This window comes from Tamandua tetradactyla, chromosome 10 (genome assembly GCF_023851605.1).
Source record: "Tamandua tetradactyla isolate mTamTet1 chromosome 10, mTamTet1.pri, whole genome shotgun sequence".
NCBI classification, from domain to species: domain Eukaryota; kingdom Metazoa; phylum Chordata; class Mammalia; order Pilosa; family Myrmecophagidae; genus Tamandua; species Tamandua tetradactyla.
Genome location: NC_135336.1, coordinates 24,425,590 through 24,446,893, shown reverse-complemented (window position 1 = coordinate 24,446,893; position 21,304 = coordinate 24,425,590). Strand labels below are relative to the sequence as shown.

Sequence of the window (21,304 nt, the reverse complement as noted above, 5' to 3'; positions counted from 1 at the left end):
TCAACAGAAGAGTGGCTAAACAAACTGTGGTATATACATACGATGGAATATTATGCAGCTTTAAGACAGGATAAACTTATGAAACATGTAATAACATGGATGGACCTAGAGAACATTATGCTGAGTGAGTCTAGCCAAAAACTAAAGGACAAATACTGTATGGTTCCACTGATGTGAACAGACATTCGAGAATAATTTGGAATATGTCATTGGTAACAGAGTCCAGCAGGAGGTAGAAACAGGGTAAGATAATGGGCAATTGGAGCTGAAGGGATACAGACTGTGCAACAGGACTAGATACAAAAACTCAAAAATGGACAGCACAATAATACCTAATTGTAAAGTAATCTTGTTAAAACACTGAATGAAGCTGCATCTGAGCTATTGGTTTTTGTTTTGTTTTGTTTTGTTTTGTTTTACTATTATTACTTTTATTTTTGTCACTATATTAACATTCTGTATCTTTTTCGGTTATGTTGCTAGTTCTTCTAAACCGATGCAAAGGTACTAAGAATTGATGATCATGCATCTATGTGATGATGTTAAGAATTACTGATTGCATATGTAGAATGGTATGATTTCTAAATGTTGGGTTAATTTCTTTTTTTCCGTTAATTAAAAAAAAAAAAGATAGAGAAGGGGTAATTGGAGCTGAAGGGATACAGACTGTACAACGGGACTGGATATAAAAACTCAGAAATGGACAGCACAATACTACCCAATTGTAATGCAATTATGTTAAAACACTGAATGAAGCTGCATGTGAGGTATAGGGTTTTTTTTTTTCTTTCTATTAATGTTTTAATTCTTATTCTGTTGTCTTTTTATTTCTTTTTCTAAATCGATGCAAATGTACTAAGAAATGATGAATATGCAACTATGTGATGTTATTAAGAATTACTGATTGTACATGTAGAATGGAATGATTTCTAATTGTTTTGTTAATTCTTTTTTTAATTAATAAAAAAAACTATAAAAAAAACACTGAATGTAGCTGCATCTGAGCTATAGGTTTTTGTTTTGTTTTGTTTTGTTTTGTTTTTACTATTATTACTTTTATTTTTTTCTGTATATTAACATTCTATATCTTTTTCTGTTTTGTTGCTAGTTCTTCTAAACCGATGCAAATGTACTAAGAAACGATGATCATGCATCTATGTGATGATGTTAAGAATTACTGATTGCATATGTAGAATGGTATGATTTCTAAATGTTGGGTTAACTTCTTTTTTTCCGTTAATTAAAAAAAAAAAAAAAGAGAAGGGGTAATTGGAGCTGAAGGGATACAGACTGTGCAACAGGACTGGATATAAAAACTCAGAAATGGACAGCACAATACTACCTAATTGTAATGCAATTATGTTAAAACATTGAATGAAGCTGCATGTGAGGTATAGGTTTTTTTTCTCTCTATTATCGTTTTAATTCTTATTCTGTTGTCTTTTTATTTCTTTTTCTAAATCGATGCAAATGTACTAAGAAATGATGAATATGCAACTATGTGATGATATTAAGAATTACTGATTGTACATGTAGAATGGAATGATTTCTAAATGTTTTGTTAATTTTTTTTAATTAATAAAAAAAAGCTTAATGGTTGGTTTAACAGTAAATTAATGAACATATCAGTAAACTAGAAAATACGTGGGAAGAAAATATTCAGAATAAAGTATGAAGAAATATAAGCATAGAACATTGAAAGAGGAAATTAAATATAAGGGACAAGAAATATTAAATTTATAATAGAGTCCCAGAAAGTGACAAAACAACTAACAAGATAATGACTAAGATGTTTCTAAAAACAAAAAAGATATAGAGCCATACATTCAAAAAGTCCTATATCTCCAAGAAGGAACACACGCAGACATGTTAATTTTAAAAATACACACACTTAGAAAGAAATATAGTATATTGAAAACAACTAGAGAAAAGAAGGAAGATTGCATTTAAAGGAGCAACAATTAGATCAGAAGTTAGCAAATTATGGCCTACATGCAAAATCCAGGCTGCCTCCTATTTCTGCAAAAGTTTTATTGGAACACAACCGTGTTCACTCATCTATATATTGTTTATGCCTGCTTTCACAGTAACCGCAGACTTAAAGAGTTGTGACAGAGATCCTACTGCATGCAAGCAGAAATTATTTATTATTGACCCTGTATATATATATATATAAAAAGTCTACCAACACCTGAATTAGACAAATAGCTGACTTCTTAACAGAAATAACATAAACCAGAGGTAAAGGGATCATCTCTTCAATGTGCAGAAAGAAAATAACTGCCAACCTAGAATTCTGGAGAAAAATAAACTTAAGGACAGAGGTGAAATAAAGATATTCATAAAAATAAAACTGGTAAGTACTCCCAAGCTGCAGAGCTGCAACACAGAAAATATTACAGGGTACTATTCAAACAGAAGGAAAATAATATTATATGGACAGTCAGAGACACATAAAATGGTGATAAATGAAAATGATAAATGTAGGTAAACATCAATTGTATAATATAGTACTGGTAATGTTTACTGAGGTATAAAATATATATATTGAATTAAAATACATGCCAACATTGAGTTTAAAACATCAAGTACTAATTTATAGTAGATTTTGATAAGTCAATGATACATAAAAAAGTAACTTCAAGAATGGTAAAAGAAGGCATAACAGGTTAGCCAAGAGAATGTCATTAAATAATAACACAACTTTACTGTAGAGGTTCTTTAGCATATTGGAGAAGTTCCCTTCATTTACTTTTTCCTGAAAGTTTTTATTATAAATGGTAGTGATTCTGTCACATTATTTTTCTATATCTATTGATATTTATATCTATTGAGATATCTTTTGCTTTACCTTTAATTTGTTAAACTGATAAACTACATTGATTGAACTTCAAATGTTAAACCACTCCTGGGATAAACCTTATTTTAATGTCACTGGATTTGATGCTCTAATATTTTATAATAATTTTTACTTATGCTCATGAAGCATATGAGTCTACTTCTCTTATAATCACTTTGTCAGGTTTGGATATAAGGGTTATGCTGGTTTCCTAATAAGTTTGGAAATCAGTTTGCAAAATGTTCCCTCCTCTATTCTATAAACGATTTTGTTTAACATTGGTATTATTTCTTTATATTTGAAAAAATCTTCCAGTGAAACTTCCTGGGCTTGGAGTTAATCTTTCTGTTAAGGTTTTTTATTTAAAAATAAATTTCCTTCTAAATCGATGCAAATGTTCTAAGAAATGATGAATATGCAACTATGTGATAATATTAAGAATTACTGATTGTATATGTAGAATGGAATGATATCTTAATGTTTTGTTAATTTTTTTATTAATAAAAAAGTTAAAAAATAAATTTCCTAAATATTAAAAAACAATAATCAGATATTAAATGTCTTGTGTCCATTTTACAAATTATGCAAGAATCTACTGACCTATCTTCAAGTCTGCTGACTGAAAAAAAATTTCTTCTGCTATCTCCAATCACTATTAAAGCCACCCAAAGAATTTTTTCAAACCAGATATTTTTTATGTCTAGAATTTCTGTCTGATTCGTTATTATAGTTTTCATATCTCTTCTAAGATTCCTCATCTCTTCACTCACTAAGGACATTTCTTCTTTTAAATCCTTGGACATATTTAATTAACAGCTTTAAAGACTTTGTCTCCTAAGTCTCACATCTAGGACACCCTCAGGGTCTTTTTCTATTGACACCTTTTCTTTTTATTATTGATTTATAAGTCATATTTCCCTGCTTCTTCATAGGTCTAATAATTTTTATTATATACCAGACATTGTGACTAATACATTGTAGCTTTTTGAATTATTACTTCTTCATTGACAGACTATGAAATTTTAGTCAGGCAAACATATCCTTGTATACCTATCAGATACGATTTTATTCTGTTAAGGAGATCTACTTCAGTTTTTAACATAATTCTAGAGTGTGGCCCTTATTCTAGCTTTTGATTCTTACTGCTAAGGCATAGCCTTTCTGGAATCTCAAATGAATGCTTGTTATGGTCATGAAGTCTCTTCATACTGATTATACAACTTATTAACTCACCATTCAACCCTCAGGTCCACACCAGGCGATCTCTGTTAGGCTTCACAGAGTGCCTCTGCTCATGCAAAGCCAAGGCCTTGGCAAAGGACCTGTGATGAATTCCTACACAGAGTTCTGTAGCTCCACCCTGCCAGGCAAACAAATTGTACTGATTGTTTTTTGTTTTAGTTCTTGTTTGTATGCAGTATGGTGGGAGTCACATTTCATTCTTTTTCCAACTGACTATCCCGTTATTGCAGCACCATTTGTTGATTTTTTTGTGGGGGGAGGGTAGTGCACATGGGCCGGGAATCGAACCTGGGTTCTCCTACACAGCAGGCGAGAATTCTACCTTTAAATTACCCTTGCACCCCCTATTGTGATTGATTTTTCTTGTTGTTGTTTGTTTTTGCACGGGCAGACACCGGAAATCAAAACCGAGTCAGAATTCTGCCACTGCCCTCTGATTGTTTTTTGAATGTTAACATCAACTTTTCAAGATAGTACACCTCCAACCATGAAAGACCATTTCCAGACTTGTCTGCCTAGTAAAAACAACTATAAAGCTCAAAAAAAAAAAATGATAGAGGCAATATTTTCAAGCTTTTGACAAAAGGTAGCCCAGAAGAGAAATCCTTGAAGTGAACCTCAAGATTGCTCTAGTTTGCTGGCTGGGGATACTTTCCTGTTAAGTAAGGATCCTGGTCTCACTGAGCTAAGGAGGCAAACATCAGAGCCCTAGTGAAATGGATTTACATTTGCTTTTGGCAGGAGACTTGAAAGTCTCTGTCTGGCAACTGGGACATGACTCCCAGGAATGAGCCTGGCACCATGGAATTGACAACACCTTCTGGACCAAAAGGAGGAAAAGAAGTATAACAAAATAAGGTATCACTGGCTAACAGAGTTCAAATAGAGTAGAGAGGCTATTCTGGAGGCTGCTCTTACGCTAACTTCAGCTAGATATTGCTAATTGCCACAGTTTGCCAACCCCCAACCAACATAATTTCTGATAACCTTAAAGAATAGCTAGGCTCTGAGATTCTACAAAAATTTCACGCACTAAGTTTACTTTTCAGGAACCTATAACCTCCAGATGGTTCCTAGGCCAGATAAGTCCTAAAACCGAGAGGGGCCAGCCTCTCCAAGAACATCAGCTAGTTCCATCCCCCTATACCATATTGTCGACACTCCTTTTCAACATGAAAAAGTTTCACTGGGCATAGTCCAAAGATCCTTATAGACCAAAGATCCTTATAGAGTGGGAGAAGGATCTAAGGAGAAGGAGGAGATATAGCAGAGAAGATAGGAATTAACAAATGAGTATGACAGCTGAATCACTATACTGATATTTCTTTTAGTCTTGTGTCTTAGAGCAGCTAGAATGAAAAACCTGAAACTGAGGAAATGTAACCCCATACCAAACTTTGAAATCTGTTCTATAACTATTTGTTAAAACATACTTTGGAATTTATGGCTTTTTTGCATTTACGCTATATCTCACAATAAAAAAAAATGTAAAAAAAAAAAAAAGAAAAAACTTAAGGAGACCTAAAAAAAATTGAAGGAACCATGTTCATGGATTAGAAATCTCATATTTGTCTATTAATATTGCTTACTTTATGACTCAGCAGCTCCTTTCTTAGATAAAGGAAATGGGTGCATACATTCACCAAAAGATATATATAAGAATGCTCATTATAGCTTTATTAAGAATATCCCTAACCTGGAAATAAATAAAATACCTGCCAATAGTAGAATGGATAAATGGCAATTTGTTCATAAAATGGAATACTCTCCACCTAAATAAACAAAAATAAGCTATAGTAAGAGACAAATCTATGAATCTCACAGGCCTAATACTGACTGAAAAAAACCCCAGACACAAGGGTACATATGAATACCAACGACAAGATTCAAACATGTAGGAATAAACCTAACCAAGGACATAAATGACTTGTACATAGAAAACTACAAAACACTGCTGAAAGAAATCAAAGACCAAAATAAATTTGTGTTTGGATTTGTGTTTTGGATTGTATTTTTAAGTATTATATTGTTAAGATGCCAATTCTACCAAAAGTGATTTACAATTCAACCAATCTCAATCAAAATTCAAAAAGCCTTCTTTGCAGAAATGAAAAAGCCAATCATCAAGCTTATAAGGAACGACAAGAGGCCTCTAGTAGCTAAAACCATCTTGAAAAAGAACAAAGCTGGAAGTTTCATACTTCCCTATCTGAAGACTTAAGCCACAATAATCAAAACAGCATGGTACTGACACAAGGACAGACATATAGACCAACAGAATAAAACTGCAAGCTAGAAATCAACTCTCACATTTACGGCTAAATCATTTTTGGCAAGGGGGCAAAGACCACTCCATTGGGAAAGAATAGACTCTTCAACAAATGGTGCTGGGAAAACTGGATCTCTATTTGCAAAAGAATGAAGGAGGACCCTACCTCACACCGTATACAAAAATCAACTCAAAATAAATCAAAGACCTCAATATAAAAACCAGAACTATCAAACTCCTAGATGCAAACATAGGGAAGCAACTTTAGGGCCTTGTGTAGGCAATTGTTTCTTGGATTTTATACCCAAAGCACAATCAGCAGCAACAAAATAGATAAATGGGACCTAATCAAAATTTAAAACTTTAGCGCTTCACAGGACTTGATAATGAAAGTAAAGTGACAACCTACACAATGGAAGAAAATATTTGGAAACCAAATATCTGATAAGGGTAAGATATTCAGAAAATATAAAGAAATTCTATAACCCAACAACAACAAAAAAGACAGCTCAATTTAAAAATGGGCAAAAGACTTGAACTGACATTTCCCCAAGGAAGATAAACAAATGGCCGAAAAGCGCATGAAAAGATGCTTAACATCATTAACCATCAGAGAAATACAAATAAAAACTACAGTGACATACCATTTCACACCCACTAGAATGGCTACTATTAAAAACAGTAAATTACCAGTGTTGGAGACGATGTGGGAAAAATAGGAACACTTATTCCTATTTGGAATAGGTTGCAATGTAAAATGGTGCAGCTGCTCTGGAAGACAGTTAAGTATAGAATTACCACATGGCCTAGCAATTCCCCTTTCTAGGTACCTACCCAAATGAATTGAAAACAGGGATTCAAAAAGATATCAGCATACCAATGTTCATAATAGGATTACTCACAATTGCCAAAAGATGGAGGTAACCCAAACGTCCATCAACCCATGAATGTATAAATCAAATGTGGTATATACACACAATGGAATATTTCTTATCCATGAAAAAAAAAATGAAGTTCTGATGCATGTGACAAGATGGATTACAAACAAGAGAAGGAAAAGGCAAGACACAGTGTGGGACAGAATATGTAACTCACAATGGGCTTCTACAAATAACTAAGAAAGAGATAGACAACCCAATGGGAAAGTGAACAAGAAAACATGAGCATACATTTTTCCAAGAAAAATATAATTAAATGGCTAATAAACATTTTTAAAGTTGCTCTACCTCAATATTATTCAAGGAAATGCAAATTAAAAGTACAAGATACTACTTTACTCCTACCTGAATAGCTAAAATTATACTAATATTAGTAAGTGGTGGCAATGATACAAGCAGTGAGAACTCACATACACTTCTGATGGGAGGACAAATTGCCACAACCATCATGAAAAAACATTTGGCTTTATCTGCTACAGGTGAAGATAAAAGCATACTCTATTCCACAGCAATTATCCAACTAGATTTTTAATAAACACAATGCCACCACATTACACCAAGATACCTGAACAAGATATCTACATGATCCATAATAGCTCCAAAATAGAAAATAAAATGCTCATCAATAGCTAAATGGATAAATTGTGCTATATTTATATAATAGAGTACTATAGGGCAAAGAAATGAACAAGCCACACTGCCATGCAACAGCATGACTCTTGTCTAAATTTTCACTAAAAGCTAGACACAAGAAATACAGAATGTATGATTTATACACAGCTCAAACATATACTGAAGAAAATTATAGGTTTAGAAATTATGATAGCAATTATTTCTGGGAAGGCGGTAGAAGGCGATTAAGTGGAAGCATGTGGGGATCTTCTGGAGGGCTGAAAATGTAAACTCTATTTCTTAACACTGAGTGCTGAGTGGTAGTTACACAGGTGTAACTGTAATGATTCACTGATACTGTTCTCTGTACTTTCTCTAGGTATTCTTTTTTCCCAATAAAACAAAAGTTCAAGCACAAAGAAAACCACAAAATATATGGCTATATTTACTCTTCCTAATTCAGAGAGCTAAAATTTTTTTTCTCAGCAAAAACATAATGAATTAGTTAGAACTTTATTCTTAAGAATTTGGCAAAAAAAGATTCTCACATCTTTCGGTACAAAAATATTTGTTTTCACAAAATTACATGGTTCATTTATATTAATATCTCCATATTCCATTTTTCATCATGTAAATGACCCCTGTTAGACCAACTCTGAACTCCTCAACCAGCCATTAAAAGTCTTCCACTAACTGGCTCCATCTGACCAGCAGAAAACTTATCTACCATTAAGGAGCAACTCACATTCTCCATTCCTAGCAAGGTGGCTCCTAGCAGGGTCTCACTCAAAATGATATCCACCTGTTATTATCTTTTTCTAATTCCCAACAAATTCGATTTTAAATAATCTTCAAGAATCTGGTCCAGTTTTACCTCCCTCCTGAAGCCTAAATAATTGAATGCATATACAATATTACTTTTTAATACTTTTTTAGTTTTCTTTATCTCTTTCAATATACCTTAATATTTATTTTTCCTACCTCATCAATTACAGTGCCTAGTTCTCTTAGGAATATGTAAAAGTCCAATAAATCTCTGATGTCTGCCTGTGGGTATGTAAGAAGCTAGCAGATGAAAGGTAACAAAAAAACCAACTGTTCCTCCATCGTCCCAAGAGCATTAATACTCTGAAAACTTCTACTGTCCAGACAGAAGTTTAGTGGTCTTGGAGCTGAGTATTTACATACAACATGTATTAGGCACATGCAAAATCTGGGGGCAAGAAAGTCTCCTCGGGGGAATGGTGAGAAAGGGGGAAAATTTAACTTCCCCAAGTGAAGAATTCTTGATATTCTCACAAGCAGTGGGGACAACCAAAGCAATAGGCTGAGCTTTTACAATAAATAAACAAGTAGAATGTATTTTTAAAATGTCACAATTTAATGATTTGCTAATCTCTGAGGAACATTAGCAATCTGATGGGATGTGGCAGATATGATATCTGAAACAAATAGTTTAAAGATATAAGAATTAAGTTTATTTATAACTTCTTAACAAAGCTAATAAATAATTGTTTACTGAAATACAACTTCTTTATTCTGAATATGTGGGGGTTTGTTCTGGAGCAAGGACAGAACTTCTACAACTTCTACAACCAGTAGAACTAGCAAGATTTAGCCTATAATAGAAGCTTAAATAGCCAGCTACATATTTTAATGAAATCAGTGATTTCAGAAAGAGATTTTAATCATAGTTTTGAACAAATATCAATAAATCCTTAAGTGATGTTAAAGATAGCCTTGTTTAATATTTTGGGTATCCTGAAAACCACTCATAAGGGAGTGCTTTTACAATAAACAAACAAGTAGAATGTATTTTAAAAATGTCACAATTTAATGATTTGCTAACCTCTGAGGAACATTAGCAATCTGATGTGATGTGACAGATATGATATCTGAAACAAAGTCTGAAGATATAAGAATTAAATTTATTTACAACTTATTACCAAAGCTAATAAATAATTGTTTACTAAAATACAACTTCTTTATTCTGAAATACAATACAGTATTATTAAAGGTTTAGTCTCCCAGAAGACTATGTTCAGCAAACACCAGCACATGCCATCAGTTCAAAAGTCCTTAATGAAATCAGTGATTGGCCATGTCTAAGCAGAGCTTACAATTAAAATGCTAGAGGTCCCTGAAAGGGATGTTAGCAGTGCTTAGTCTTAGTTGAAAAGTATGTCATTGAAATGCTTAAAAGTATAGGGAAATTTCAACATACGTGAGCTTTATGGTAAGGGTTGGTGTCCTTGATTCCTGGCAAGTATCTACGCCTTCTCAAAATGGTCTGAACAAAGCCATCTCTTCTACAGTTCTTCACTGTCTCTTTCATGAAATGGTTAATTCCTATAAAGAAGATACAAAAATACTTATATACAACCAAGGTCCATCCTTAATCTCATTCACTAGTTTCAATGTGGAGAAATATACCAAATCCTACAATGATTATGTAACACTAATATCACACCAACATAACTATGTAATCAAAATTTCATTTGTTTTTTGTATTCATAAAGTTAAAAACAAAAACAACTGTAGAAGTAGCTTAACTGAATCCTATCTTCTTTTGTAAACAAAACAAAATTATAGAACAGAGGAGGTATAAAAATCTATGTGGGTGGTGAGACAGTGGCTCAGTGGCAGAATTCTCTCCTGTCATGCCAGAGACCCCGGTTTGTTTCCCAGTGCCTGCCCATGCAAAAAAAACTGTGATTTTAGTCCAGAATATTATACTAGTTTTCAAAGATTTATACTAGTTTTCAAAGATCTCTGTTCTTTGTATTATTCCTTGATTACACTTTGTTTTTACCATTTCCAGGCTTAAAACACCTCAATGTTTCCTTGTTAGCATCTATGCTACCACCCAAGTAGGACCTTTCTAAACTTAACGCATGAGTTAAAGTAAACATTTCATTTGGAACACGACTCTCCTTAAAATTCAGAAATATTATGTATAGTGTAGTATTCAGACATTCATATTCTCTAGATCAATATTCGTCCTTTGCAATCTAAGTCCAATATGATATTTTATGGATCTCCATGATGAATTACCTGCTCCAGCTGGGCCAATCTCTTCCCTGTTCATTCTGACTCTGAGTTCACAAAGTTCTCCCTTCCTGGAACACTCTTTCTCTATACTCTTCAAAATAGAATCAGAGAGAGAGCCTTTGCTGATCTATACTGAAATGTGTAATTTCTGCTTTCTCACAGCTCTGCTCATCCTATGTAATAAACACGTATTTATCAACTGGGACTCCTCATATTTAGTGAAGATAACTGACCACTAGCACAAGCATTTCAGAAATCAGACTTTCATCTTTTTCCCTTCAATGATTACTGTGCTATTGTTGGATGAAGAGCAGAGAAAATAGTGAATATTAAGAGAATGCACCTCTGTAAATTCTCTTATCTGACTCTTACCCGACACCTGTGGAAGGCCTTCCTATAGTCATAGATCACATGTGCTACTTTTTAAAAAATCAATTCTGAGATATAATTTACATACATCAAAACGAATCCAGGGGGGGACTTCCTGGAAGATGGCGGCTTAGTAAGACGCGCGGATCTTAGTTTCTTCTCCAGGACACCTACTAGGGGAGTAGAAACGATACAGAAAGCGCCCAAAGCCACAACAGAGATAAAAAAGACAGCGTACCCCATCCTGGAACGGCTGGCTGGCTGAGAGAAGCAGCTCGGGTGAGATCGCCGAGGCGCACGGGCCTTACCGGGCGGGGTGGCAAGCGGCCGGAGTTACTCCCTTCCCCCTTCCCGGGCCGGCTGGGAGAATTGGAGAGGTGGTCCCCTGAAACCAAGGCGACTGGCGCCCACACCACGCGCAGCCCCCGGACCAACTGAGAGAATTGGATCGGAAACTCCCAGGCCGCGGAGAACGGTGACCCCGTGACTCCCGGGGAACGTGCACTCTCTCGGGCGGGCCGCTGCCGCTGGCGCCCTCCCGCCACGCTTGTTGCCCAGGGCCGACTAGGAAATTCGGACGGGCTCTTTCCCTGGCTGCGGTGACCAGCAACCCTCCCTGCGTTCGGACCCCAGGCCGGCTCAAGCCGCTTCGGCTAGCGAACCCCCAGGACGGCGAGAGTTTTCCAAAGTTTAAGGTCCCACAGCACCTTTTACTGGTGGGACCCGCAGACAAACGTGTGCAACGAGCGCCACCTACTGGGCAGGATAAGAAAAACAGAACCCAGAGATTTCACAGAAAAATATTACAACCTTGCTGGGTCCAACACCAAGAGAAATCTGAATAAATGCCCAGACGCCAGCAGCAGAAGATAACTGTCCACGCTCAAAAGATTGAGAATATGGCTCAGTCAAAGGAACAAACCAATAGCTCAAATGAGACACAAGAGCTGAGACAACTAATGCTGAATATACGAACAGAAATGGAAAACCTCTTCAAAAATGAAATCGATAAATTGAGGGAGGACATGAAGAGGACATGGGCTGAACATAAAGAAGAAATAGAAAAACTGAAAAAACAAATCGCAGAACTTATGGAAGTGAAGGATAAAGTAGCAAACATAGAAAAAATAGTGGATAGCTACAATGATAGATTTAAAGAGACAGAAGATAGAATTAGTGATTTGGAGGATGGAACATCTGAATTCCAAAAAGAATCAGAAACTATGAGGAAAAGAATGGAAAAATTTGAACAGGGTATCAGGGAACTCAAGGACAATATGAACCGCACAAATATACGTGTTGTGGGTGTCCCAGAAGGAGAAGAGAAGGGAAAAGGAGGAGAAAAACTAATGGAAGAAATTATCACTGAAAATTTCCCAACTCTTATGAAAGACCTAAAATTACAGATCCAAGAAGTGCAGCGCACCCCAAAGAGATTAGACCCAAATAGGCGTTCTCCAAGACACTTACTAGTTAGAATGTCAGAGGTCAAAGAGAAAGAGAAGATCTTGAAAGCAGCAAGAGAAAAACAATCCATTACATACAAGGGAAACCCAATAAGACTTTGTGTAGATTTCTCAGCAGAAACCATGGAAGCTAGAAGACAGTGGGATGATATATTTAAAATACTAAAAGAGAAAAACTGCCAACCAAGACTCCTATATCCAGCAAAATTATCCTTCAAAAATGAGGGAGAAATTAAAACATTCTCAGACAAAAAGTCACTGAAAGAATTTGTGACCAAGAGACCAGCTCTGCAAGAAATACTAAAGGGAGCACTAGAGTCAGATACAAAAAGACAGAAGAGAGAGATATGGAAAAGAGTGTAGAAAGAAGGAAAATCAGATATGATATATATAATACAAAAGGCAAAATGTTAGAGGAAAATATTATCCAAACAGTAATAACACTAAATGTCAATGGACTGAATTCCCCAATCAAAAGACATAGATTGGCAGAATGGATTAAAAAACAGGATCCTTCGATATGCTGTCTACAGGAAACACATCTTAGACCCAAAGATAAACATAGGTTGAAAGTGAAAGGTTGGGAAAAGATATTTCATGCAAATAACAACCACAAAAGAGCAGGAGTGGCTATACTAATATCCAACAAATTAGACTTCAAATGTAAAACAGTTAAAAGAGACAAAGAAGGACACTATATACTAATAAAAGGAACAATTAAACAAGAAGACATAACAATCATAAATATTTACGCACCGAATCAGAATGCCCCAAAATACGTGAGGAATATACTGCAAACACTGAAAAGGGAAATAGACTCATATACCATAATAGTTGGAGACTTCAACTCACCACTCTCATCAAGGGACAGAACATCTAGACAGAGGATCAACAAAGAAATAGAGAATCTGAATATTACTATAAATGAACTAGACTTAATAGACATTTATAGGACATTACATCCCACAACAGCAGGATACACCTTTTTCTCAAGTGCTCATGGATCATTCTCAAAGATAGACCATATGCTGGGTCACAAAGCAAGTCTTAACAAATTTAAAAAGATTGAAATCTTACACAACACTTTCTCGGACCATAAAGGAATGATGTTGGAAATCAATAATAGGCAGAGTGCCAGAAAATTCACAAATACGTGGAGGCTCAACAACACACTCCTAAACAACGACTGGGTCAAAGAAGAAATTGCAAGAGAAATTAGCAAATACCTCGAGGCGAATGAAAATGAAAACACAACATATCAAAACTTATGGGACGCAGCAAAGGCAGTGCTAAGAGGGAAATTTATTGCTCTAAATGCCTATATCAGAAAAGAAGAAAAGGCAAAAATTCAGGAATTAACTATCCATTTGGAAGAACTGGAGAAAGAACAGCAAGCTAACCCCAAAGCAAGCAAAAGGAAAGAAATAACAAAGATTAGAGCACAAATAAATGAAATTGAAAACATGAAAACAATAGAGAAAATCAATAAGGCCAGAAGTTGGTTCTATGAGAAAATCAATAAGATTGATGGGCCCTTAGCAAGATTGACAAAAAGAAGAAGAGAGAGGATGCAAATAAATAAGATCAGAAATGGAAGAGGAGACATAACTACTGACCTCACAGAAATAAAGGAGGTAATAACAGGATACTATGAACAACTTTACGCTAATAAATTCAACAATTTAGATGAAATGGACGGGTTCCTGGAAAGACATGAACAACCAACTTTGACTCAAGAAGACATAGATGACCTCAACAAACCAATCACAAGTAAAGAAATTGAATTAGTCATTCAAAAGCTTCCTAAAAAGAAAAGTCCAGGACCAGATGGCTTCACATGTGAATTCTACCAAACGTTCCAGAAAGAATTAGTACCAATTCTCTTCAAACTCTTCAAAAAAATCGAAGTGGAGGGAAAACTACCTAATTCATTCTATGAAGCCAACATCACCCTCATACCAAAACCAGGCAAAGATATTACAAAAAAAGAAAACTACAGACCAATCTCTCTAATGAATACAGATGCAAAAATCCTCAATAAAATTCTAGCAAATCGTATCCAACAACACATTAAAAGAATTATACATCATGACCAAGTAGGATTCATCCCAGGTATGCAAGGATGGTTCAACATAAGAAAATCAATTAATGTAATACACCATATCAACAAATCAAAGCAGAAAAATCACATGATCATCTCAATTGATGCAGAGAAGGCATTCGACAAGATTCAACATCCTTTCCTGTTGAAAACACTTCAAAAGATAGGAATACAAGGGAACTTCCTTAAAATGATAGAGGGAATATATGAAAAACCCACAGCTAATATCATCCTCAATGGGGAAAAATTGAAAACTTTCCCCCTAAGATCAGGAACAAGACAAGGATGTCCACTATCACCACTATTATTCAACATTGTGTTGGAGGTTCTAGCCAGAGCAATTAGACAAGAAAAAGAAATACAAGGCATCAAAATTGGAAAGGAAGAAGTAAAACTATCACTGTTTGCAGACGATATGATACTATACGTCGAAAACCCGGAAAAATCCACAACAAAACTAATAGAGCTAATAAATGAGTACAGCAAAGTAGCAGGTTACAAGATCAACATTCAAAAATCTGTAGCATTTCTATACACTAGTAATGAACAAGCTGAGGGGGAAATCAAGAAACGAATCCCATTTACAATTGCAACTAAAAGAATAAAATACCTAGGAATAAATTTAACTAAAGAGACAAAAAACCTATATAAAGAAAACTACAAAAAACTGCTAAAAGAAATCACAGAAGACCTAAATAGATGGAAGGGCATATCGTGTTCATGGATTGGAAGACTAAATATAGTTAAGATGTCAATCCTACCTAAATTGATTTACAGATTCAATGCAATACCAATCAAAATCCCAACAACTTATTTTTCGGAAATAGAAAAACCAATAAGCAAATTTATCTGGAAGGGCAGGGTGCGCCAAATTGCTAAAAACATCTTGAGGAAAAAAAACGAAGCTGGAAGTCTTGCACTGCCTGACTTTAAGGCATATTATGAAGCCACAGTGGTCAAAACAGCATGGTATTGGCATAAAGATAGATATATCGACCAATGGAATGGAATCGAATAGAGTGCTCAGATATAGACCCTCTCATCTATGGACATTTGATCTTTGATAAGGCAGTCAAGCCAACTCACCTGGGACAGAGCAGTCTCTTCAATAAATGGTGCCTAGAGAACTGGATATCCATATGCAAAAGAATGAAAGAAGACCCATCTCTCACACCCTATACAAAAGTTAACTCAAAATGGATCAAAGATCTAAACATTAGGTCTAAGACCATAAAACAGTTAGAGGAAAATGTTGGGAGATATCTTATGGATCTTACAACTGGAGGCGGTTTTATGGACCTTAAACCTAAAGCAAGAGCACTGAAGAAGGAAATAAATAAATGGGAACTCCTCAAAATTAAACACTTTTGTGCATCAAAGAACTTCATCAAGAAAGTAGAAAGACAGCCTTCACAATGGGAGACAATATTTGGAAATGATATATCAGATAAAGGTCTAGTATCCAGAATTTATAAAGAGATTGTTCATCTCAACAACAAAAAGACAGCCAACCCAATTACAAAATGGGAAAAAGACTTGAACAGACACCTCTCAGAAGAGGAAATACGGATGGCCAAGAGGCACATGAAGAGATGCTCAATGTCCCTGGCCATTAGAGAAATGCAAATCAAAACCACAATGAGATATCATCTCACACCCACCAGAATGGCCATTATCAACAAAACAGAAAATGACAAGTGCTGGAGAGGATGCGGAGAAAGAGGCACACTTATCCACTGTTGGTGGGAATGTCAAAGGGTGCAACCACTGTGGAAGGCAGTTTGGCGGTTCCTCAAAAAGCTGAATATAGAATTGCCATACGACCCAGCAATACCATTGCTAGGTATCTACTCAAAGGACTTAAGGGCAAAGACACAAACGGACATTTGCACACCAATGTTTATAGCAGCATTATTTACAATTGCAAAGAGATGGAAACAGCCAAAATCTCCATCAACAGAAGAGTGGCTAAACAAACTGTGGTAGAGACATACGATGGAATATTATGCAGCTTTAAGACAAGATAAACTTATGAACCATGTAATAACATGGATGGACCTAGAGAATATTATGCTGAGTGAATCCAGCCAAAAACTAAAGGACAAATACTGTATGGTCCCACTGATGTGAACGGACATTCGAGAATAAACTTGAAATATGTCATTGGTAACAGAGTTCAGCAGGAGTTAGAAACAGGGTAAGACAATGGGTAATTGAAGCTGAAGGGATACAGACTGTGCAACAGGACTAGATACAAAAACTCAAAAATGGACAGCACAATAATACCTAATTGTAAAGTAATCATGTTAAAACACTGAATGAAGCTGCATCTGAGCTATAGGTTTTTGTTTTGTTTTGTTTTGTTTTGATTTTACTATTATTACTTTTATTTTTTTCTCTATATTAACATTCTATATCTTTTTCGGTTATGTTGCTAGTTCTTCTAAACCAATGCAAATGTACTAAGAAATGATGATCATGCATCTATGTGATGATGTTAAGAATTAATGATTGCATGTGTAGAATGGTATGATCTCTAAATGTTGGGTTAATTTCTTTTTTTCCGTTAATTAAAAAAAAAAAAAAAAAAGAGAAGGGATAATTGGAGATGAAGGGATACAGACTGTACAACGGGACTGGATATAAAAACTCAGAAATGGACAGCACAATACTACCCAATTGTAATGCAATTATGTTAAAACACTGAATGAAGCTGCATGTGAGGTATAGGTTTTTTGTTTTTGTTTTTTTTGTTTTTTTTTCTTTCTATTATTGTTTTAATTCTTATTCTGTTGTCTTTTTATTTCTTTTTCTAAATTGATGCAAATGTACTAAGAAATGATGAATATGCAACTATGTGATGTTATTAAGAATTACTGATTGTACATGTAGATTGGAATGATTTCTAATTGTTTTGTTAATTCTTTTTTAATTAATAAAAAAAAATAATAAAAAATGAAAAATAAAAAAAATAAAATAAAAAAAAAAAAAAAAACGAATCCAGGGCGGGCCACGGTGGCTGAGCAGGCAAGAATGCTTGCCTGCCATTCCAGAGGACCTAGGTTCGATTCCCGGTGCCTGCCCATGTGTAAAAAATATATATATATATATATATATATATATATATGAATCCAATTCACAGTGAATAAATAAATGTTTGCAAAGTCTCCTTGGGGAACAGCGAAAAAAGGGGGAAATATTCAACTTCCCATTTGGAGAAATCCTGATATTCTTACAAGCAGTGGGGACAACCATATCAATAGGCCAAGCCCTCAATATTGGGATTCGCCCTTATGAAACTTAAGCTAAGTCTACTCAAAATTAGGCCTAAGAGTCATGCCCAGAGAACCTCTTTTATTTTTCAGATGTGGTCTCTTCCTCAAAACCGACATGGCAAGCAAACTCACTGCCCTCTCCCTCTATGTGGGACATGACTCCCAGAGGTGTAAACCTTCCTGGCAACATGGGACAGAAATCCTGGGATCAGCTGGGATTTGGCATCAAGGGATTGAGAAAATATTCTTGACCAAAAGGGGAAAGAGAGAAATGAACAAAATAAATTCTCACCAGTAGGAAAGATAGACGATAAAGGCTGAGATGGTATAATCTAGGAATGCCCAGAGTGTACACTGACAGTGACTAAATGTACAAATTAAAAATGTTTTTGCATGAGGAAGAACAAAGGAATATCAATGTTGCAGGGTACTGAAAATAGATGGTCATTCATATTTTAAAACTTCAACTTCTATGTGAGACTAAAGCAAGAAATGTTTATTTGGTATAAATTTTATATTTTGACTAGTATATTTCCTAATTTAACTTAGATGGACAGTTTAATTGAACCATAAATACATGGAACCTTGAATAGGGCATGAGATTTTATATGTTTGTCTAGGTTAGTGTGATGCCCTGATAAATCCCAGAGTGATCTGAACACTGAATAAAGAAATATTTGCAAAGTCCCCTTGGGGAAATGGCAAGAAAGGGGGAAAATTCAACTTCCTCGTTTGGGAGAATTTCTGATATTCTCATAAGCAGTGGGGACAAACAAAGCAATAAGGTGAGCCCTCAACCTTGGGGTTTATTCATATGAAACTTATCCCCACAACAGATAGGCTAAGCCTCCTTAAAATTAGGCCTAAGAGTCACCCCAGAGAACCTCTTTTGTTGCTCAGATGTGGCCTCTCTCTCTCTCAGCCAACACAGCAAACGAACTTACTGCCCTTCCCCTCTCTAGTGGGACATGACTCCCAGGGGTGTAAACTTCCCTAGCAACATGGGCAGAAATCCCAGAATGAGTTGGGACTCAAGCATCAAGGGACTGAGAACACCTTCTCGATTGAAAGGGGAAGAGAGAAATGAGACAAAATAAAGTGTCAATGGCTAAGAGATTTCAAACAGAGTCGAGAGGTTATCCTGGAGGTTATTCTTAGGCATTATATAGATATCACCTCTTTAGTTTATGGTATATTAGAGTGTCTAGACAGAAGTACCTGAAACTGTGGAGCTTTATTCTAGTAGCCATGTTTCTTGAGGATGATTGTATAATGATATAGCTTTCACAATGTGACTGTGTGAATGTGAAAAGCTTGTGTCTGATGCTTCTTTTATCTAAGGTATGGACAGATAAGTAAAAAATGTGGATAAAAAATAAAAAAACAATAGGGGGAACAAAGATTAAAATAAATTGAGTGCATTGAAATACTAGTGGTAAATGAAAAGGAGTGATAGGAGGTATGACATGTATGAGTTTTTTCTTTTCCTTTCTTTTGCTGGAGAGATGCAAATGTTCAAAAAGGTGATCATGGCAATGAATGCACAACTATGTGATGATATTGTGAGCCACTGATTGTAACCATGTCAAGAATGTTTGTATGTCAAAATGTTTGCATGTCTGTTCATTGTTTACAATAAAAATATTAAAATAAATAAAGTTTCAGTGGCTAAGGATTTCAAACAGAGTCTAGAGGTTGTTCTGGAGGTTATTTTTAGGCATTATATAGATATCCCCTTTTTAGTTTATGGTGTATTGGAGTAGCTAAAGGGATGTACCTGAAACTGTAAGCTGTGTCCCAGTAGCCATGTTTCTTGAAAATGATTGTATAATGATATGTTTTACAATGTGATTGTGTGATTATGACAACTTTGCGTCTGATCTTCTTTTATCTAGGGTATAGACAGATGAGTAAAAAATATGGATAAAAATAAAAAAATAATAGGGGGAACAAAGGTTAAAATAAATTGAGTAGATGGAAACACTGGCAGTCAATGAGAGGGAAGTGTAAGGGGTATCGTATGTATCAGTTTTTCCTTTTTTCTTTATTTCATTTGCTGGAGAGATGCAAACGTTCAAAAAATTAATCATCGTGATGAATACACAACTATGTGATGATATTGTGAGCCATTGATTTTACACCACGTATAAAATGTTTGTATGTCAAGAATGTTTGTATGTTAGTTAAGCTTTGATAATAAAAATACAAAGGAATCCATTTCAAATGAACAGTCTGATTAATTTTAACACATGTACACATATGTATAACCACCACTACAAAATATAAAACATTTTCATCACCCCCAAAAGTCCCCTCAGGTCTCTTTACAATCAGTTCCTCCCATTATCAACCTCAGACATTCACTGATCTGCTTTATGACCTATAGATTAGTTTATGAAATTACTTGAATTTCATAAAATTGAATTATGCGGCATGTACTCATTTGTCTGCCTTCTTTGACTGAGAAAAACAGGTGCAAAAAATTACTGATACAACAGTGATATCAGTATTTAAATCCTCTTTCTTGAAAAGTAATATTCCATTGCAGACATACACCAAAATTTGTCTATCCATTCTCTATTTGGATGTTATGAATAAATCTGCTATAACATTCATGTACAAATCTTTCTCTCGACATCTGTTTTCATTTCTCTTGGACAAATACTTGATAGTAGAATTGTAGAGCCAATGGTTAAATATGTCTAACTTTATACAGAAAAGCCATACTGTTTTCCAAAGTGGTGTTCCATTTTACCATCCTCACAGCAATGTAAAAGGGTTATAGGTCTTTAATTTTAACTATTCTAGTGTGTTTGTAGTGGCATCTCTTTGTGGTTTTAATTTGCTTTTCCCTAATGACTAATGAAACAATATTTACAGTAGCTGTCCATGCAAATTTGTGAAATATAAGTTCAAATCTTTTGACTTTTATTTTAATGGATTGTATGCCTTCTTAGTGTTGAGTCATAAGAGTTCTTTATATATTCTGGATTCAAGTTAGATAATAGGTACCACAAATATTTTCTCCCAGCCTGTGGCTTGCCTTTACATTTTCTTAACCATGTCCTTTATCAATGTATCTTTTATGGTTAATTCAGTATTCTTAGGTCTAAAGAAATCTTTGCCTACCCAAAAGTCATGA

The 21,304-nt window shown here is 35.0% G+C and overlaps 1 protein-coding gene across 4 annotated transcripts in view; it reads right to left on the bottom strand.

The window, feature by feature from the left end:
• The window catches only part of POLQ (DNA polymerase theta), a 195,658-nt gene that overhangs the window by 16,306 nt on the left and 158,048 nt on the right, over window positions 1-21,304 (bottom strand). For all 4 annotated transcript variants that reach the window (XM_077118198.1, XM_077118200.1, XM_077118199.1 and 1 more), the window contains one exon: window positions 10,125-10,249. In XM_077118198.1, the coding sequence (XP_076974313.1) occupies window positions 10,125-10,249 (125 nt within the window). The remainder of the gene's footprint in view (window positions 1-10,124; window positions 10,250-21,304) is intronic.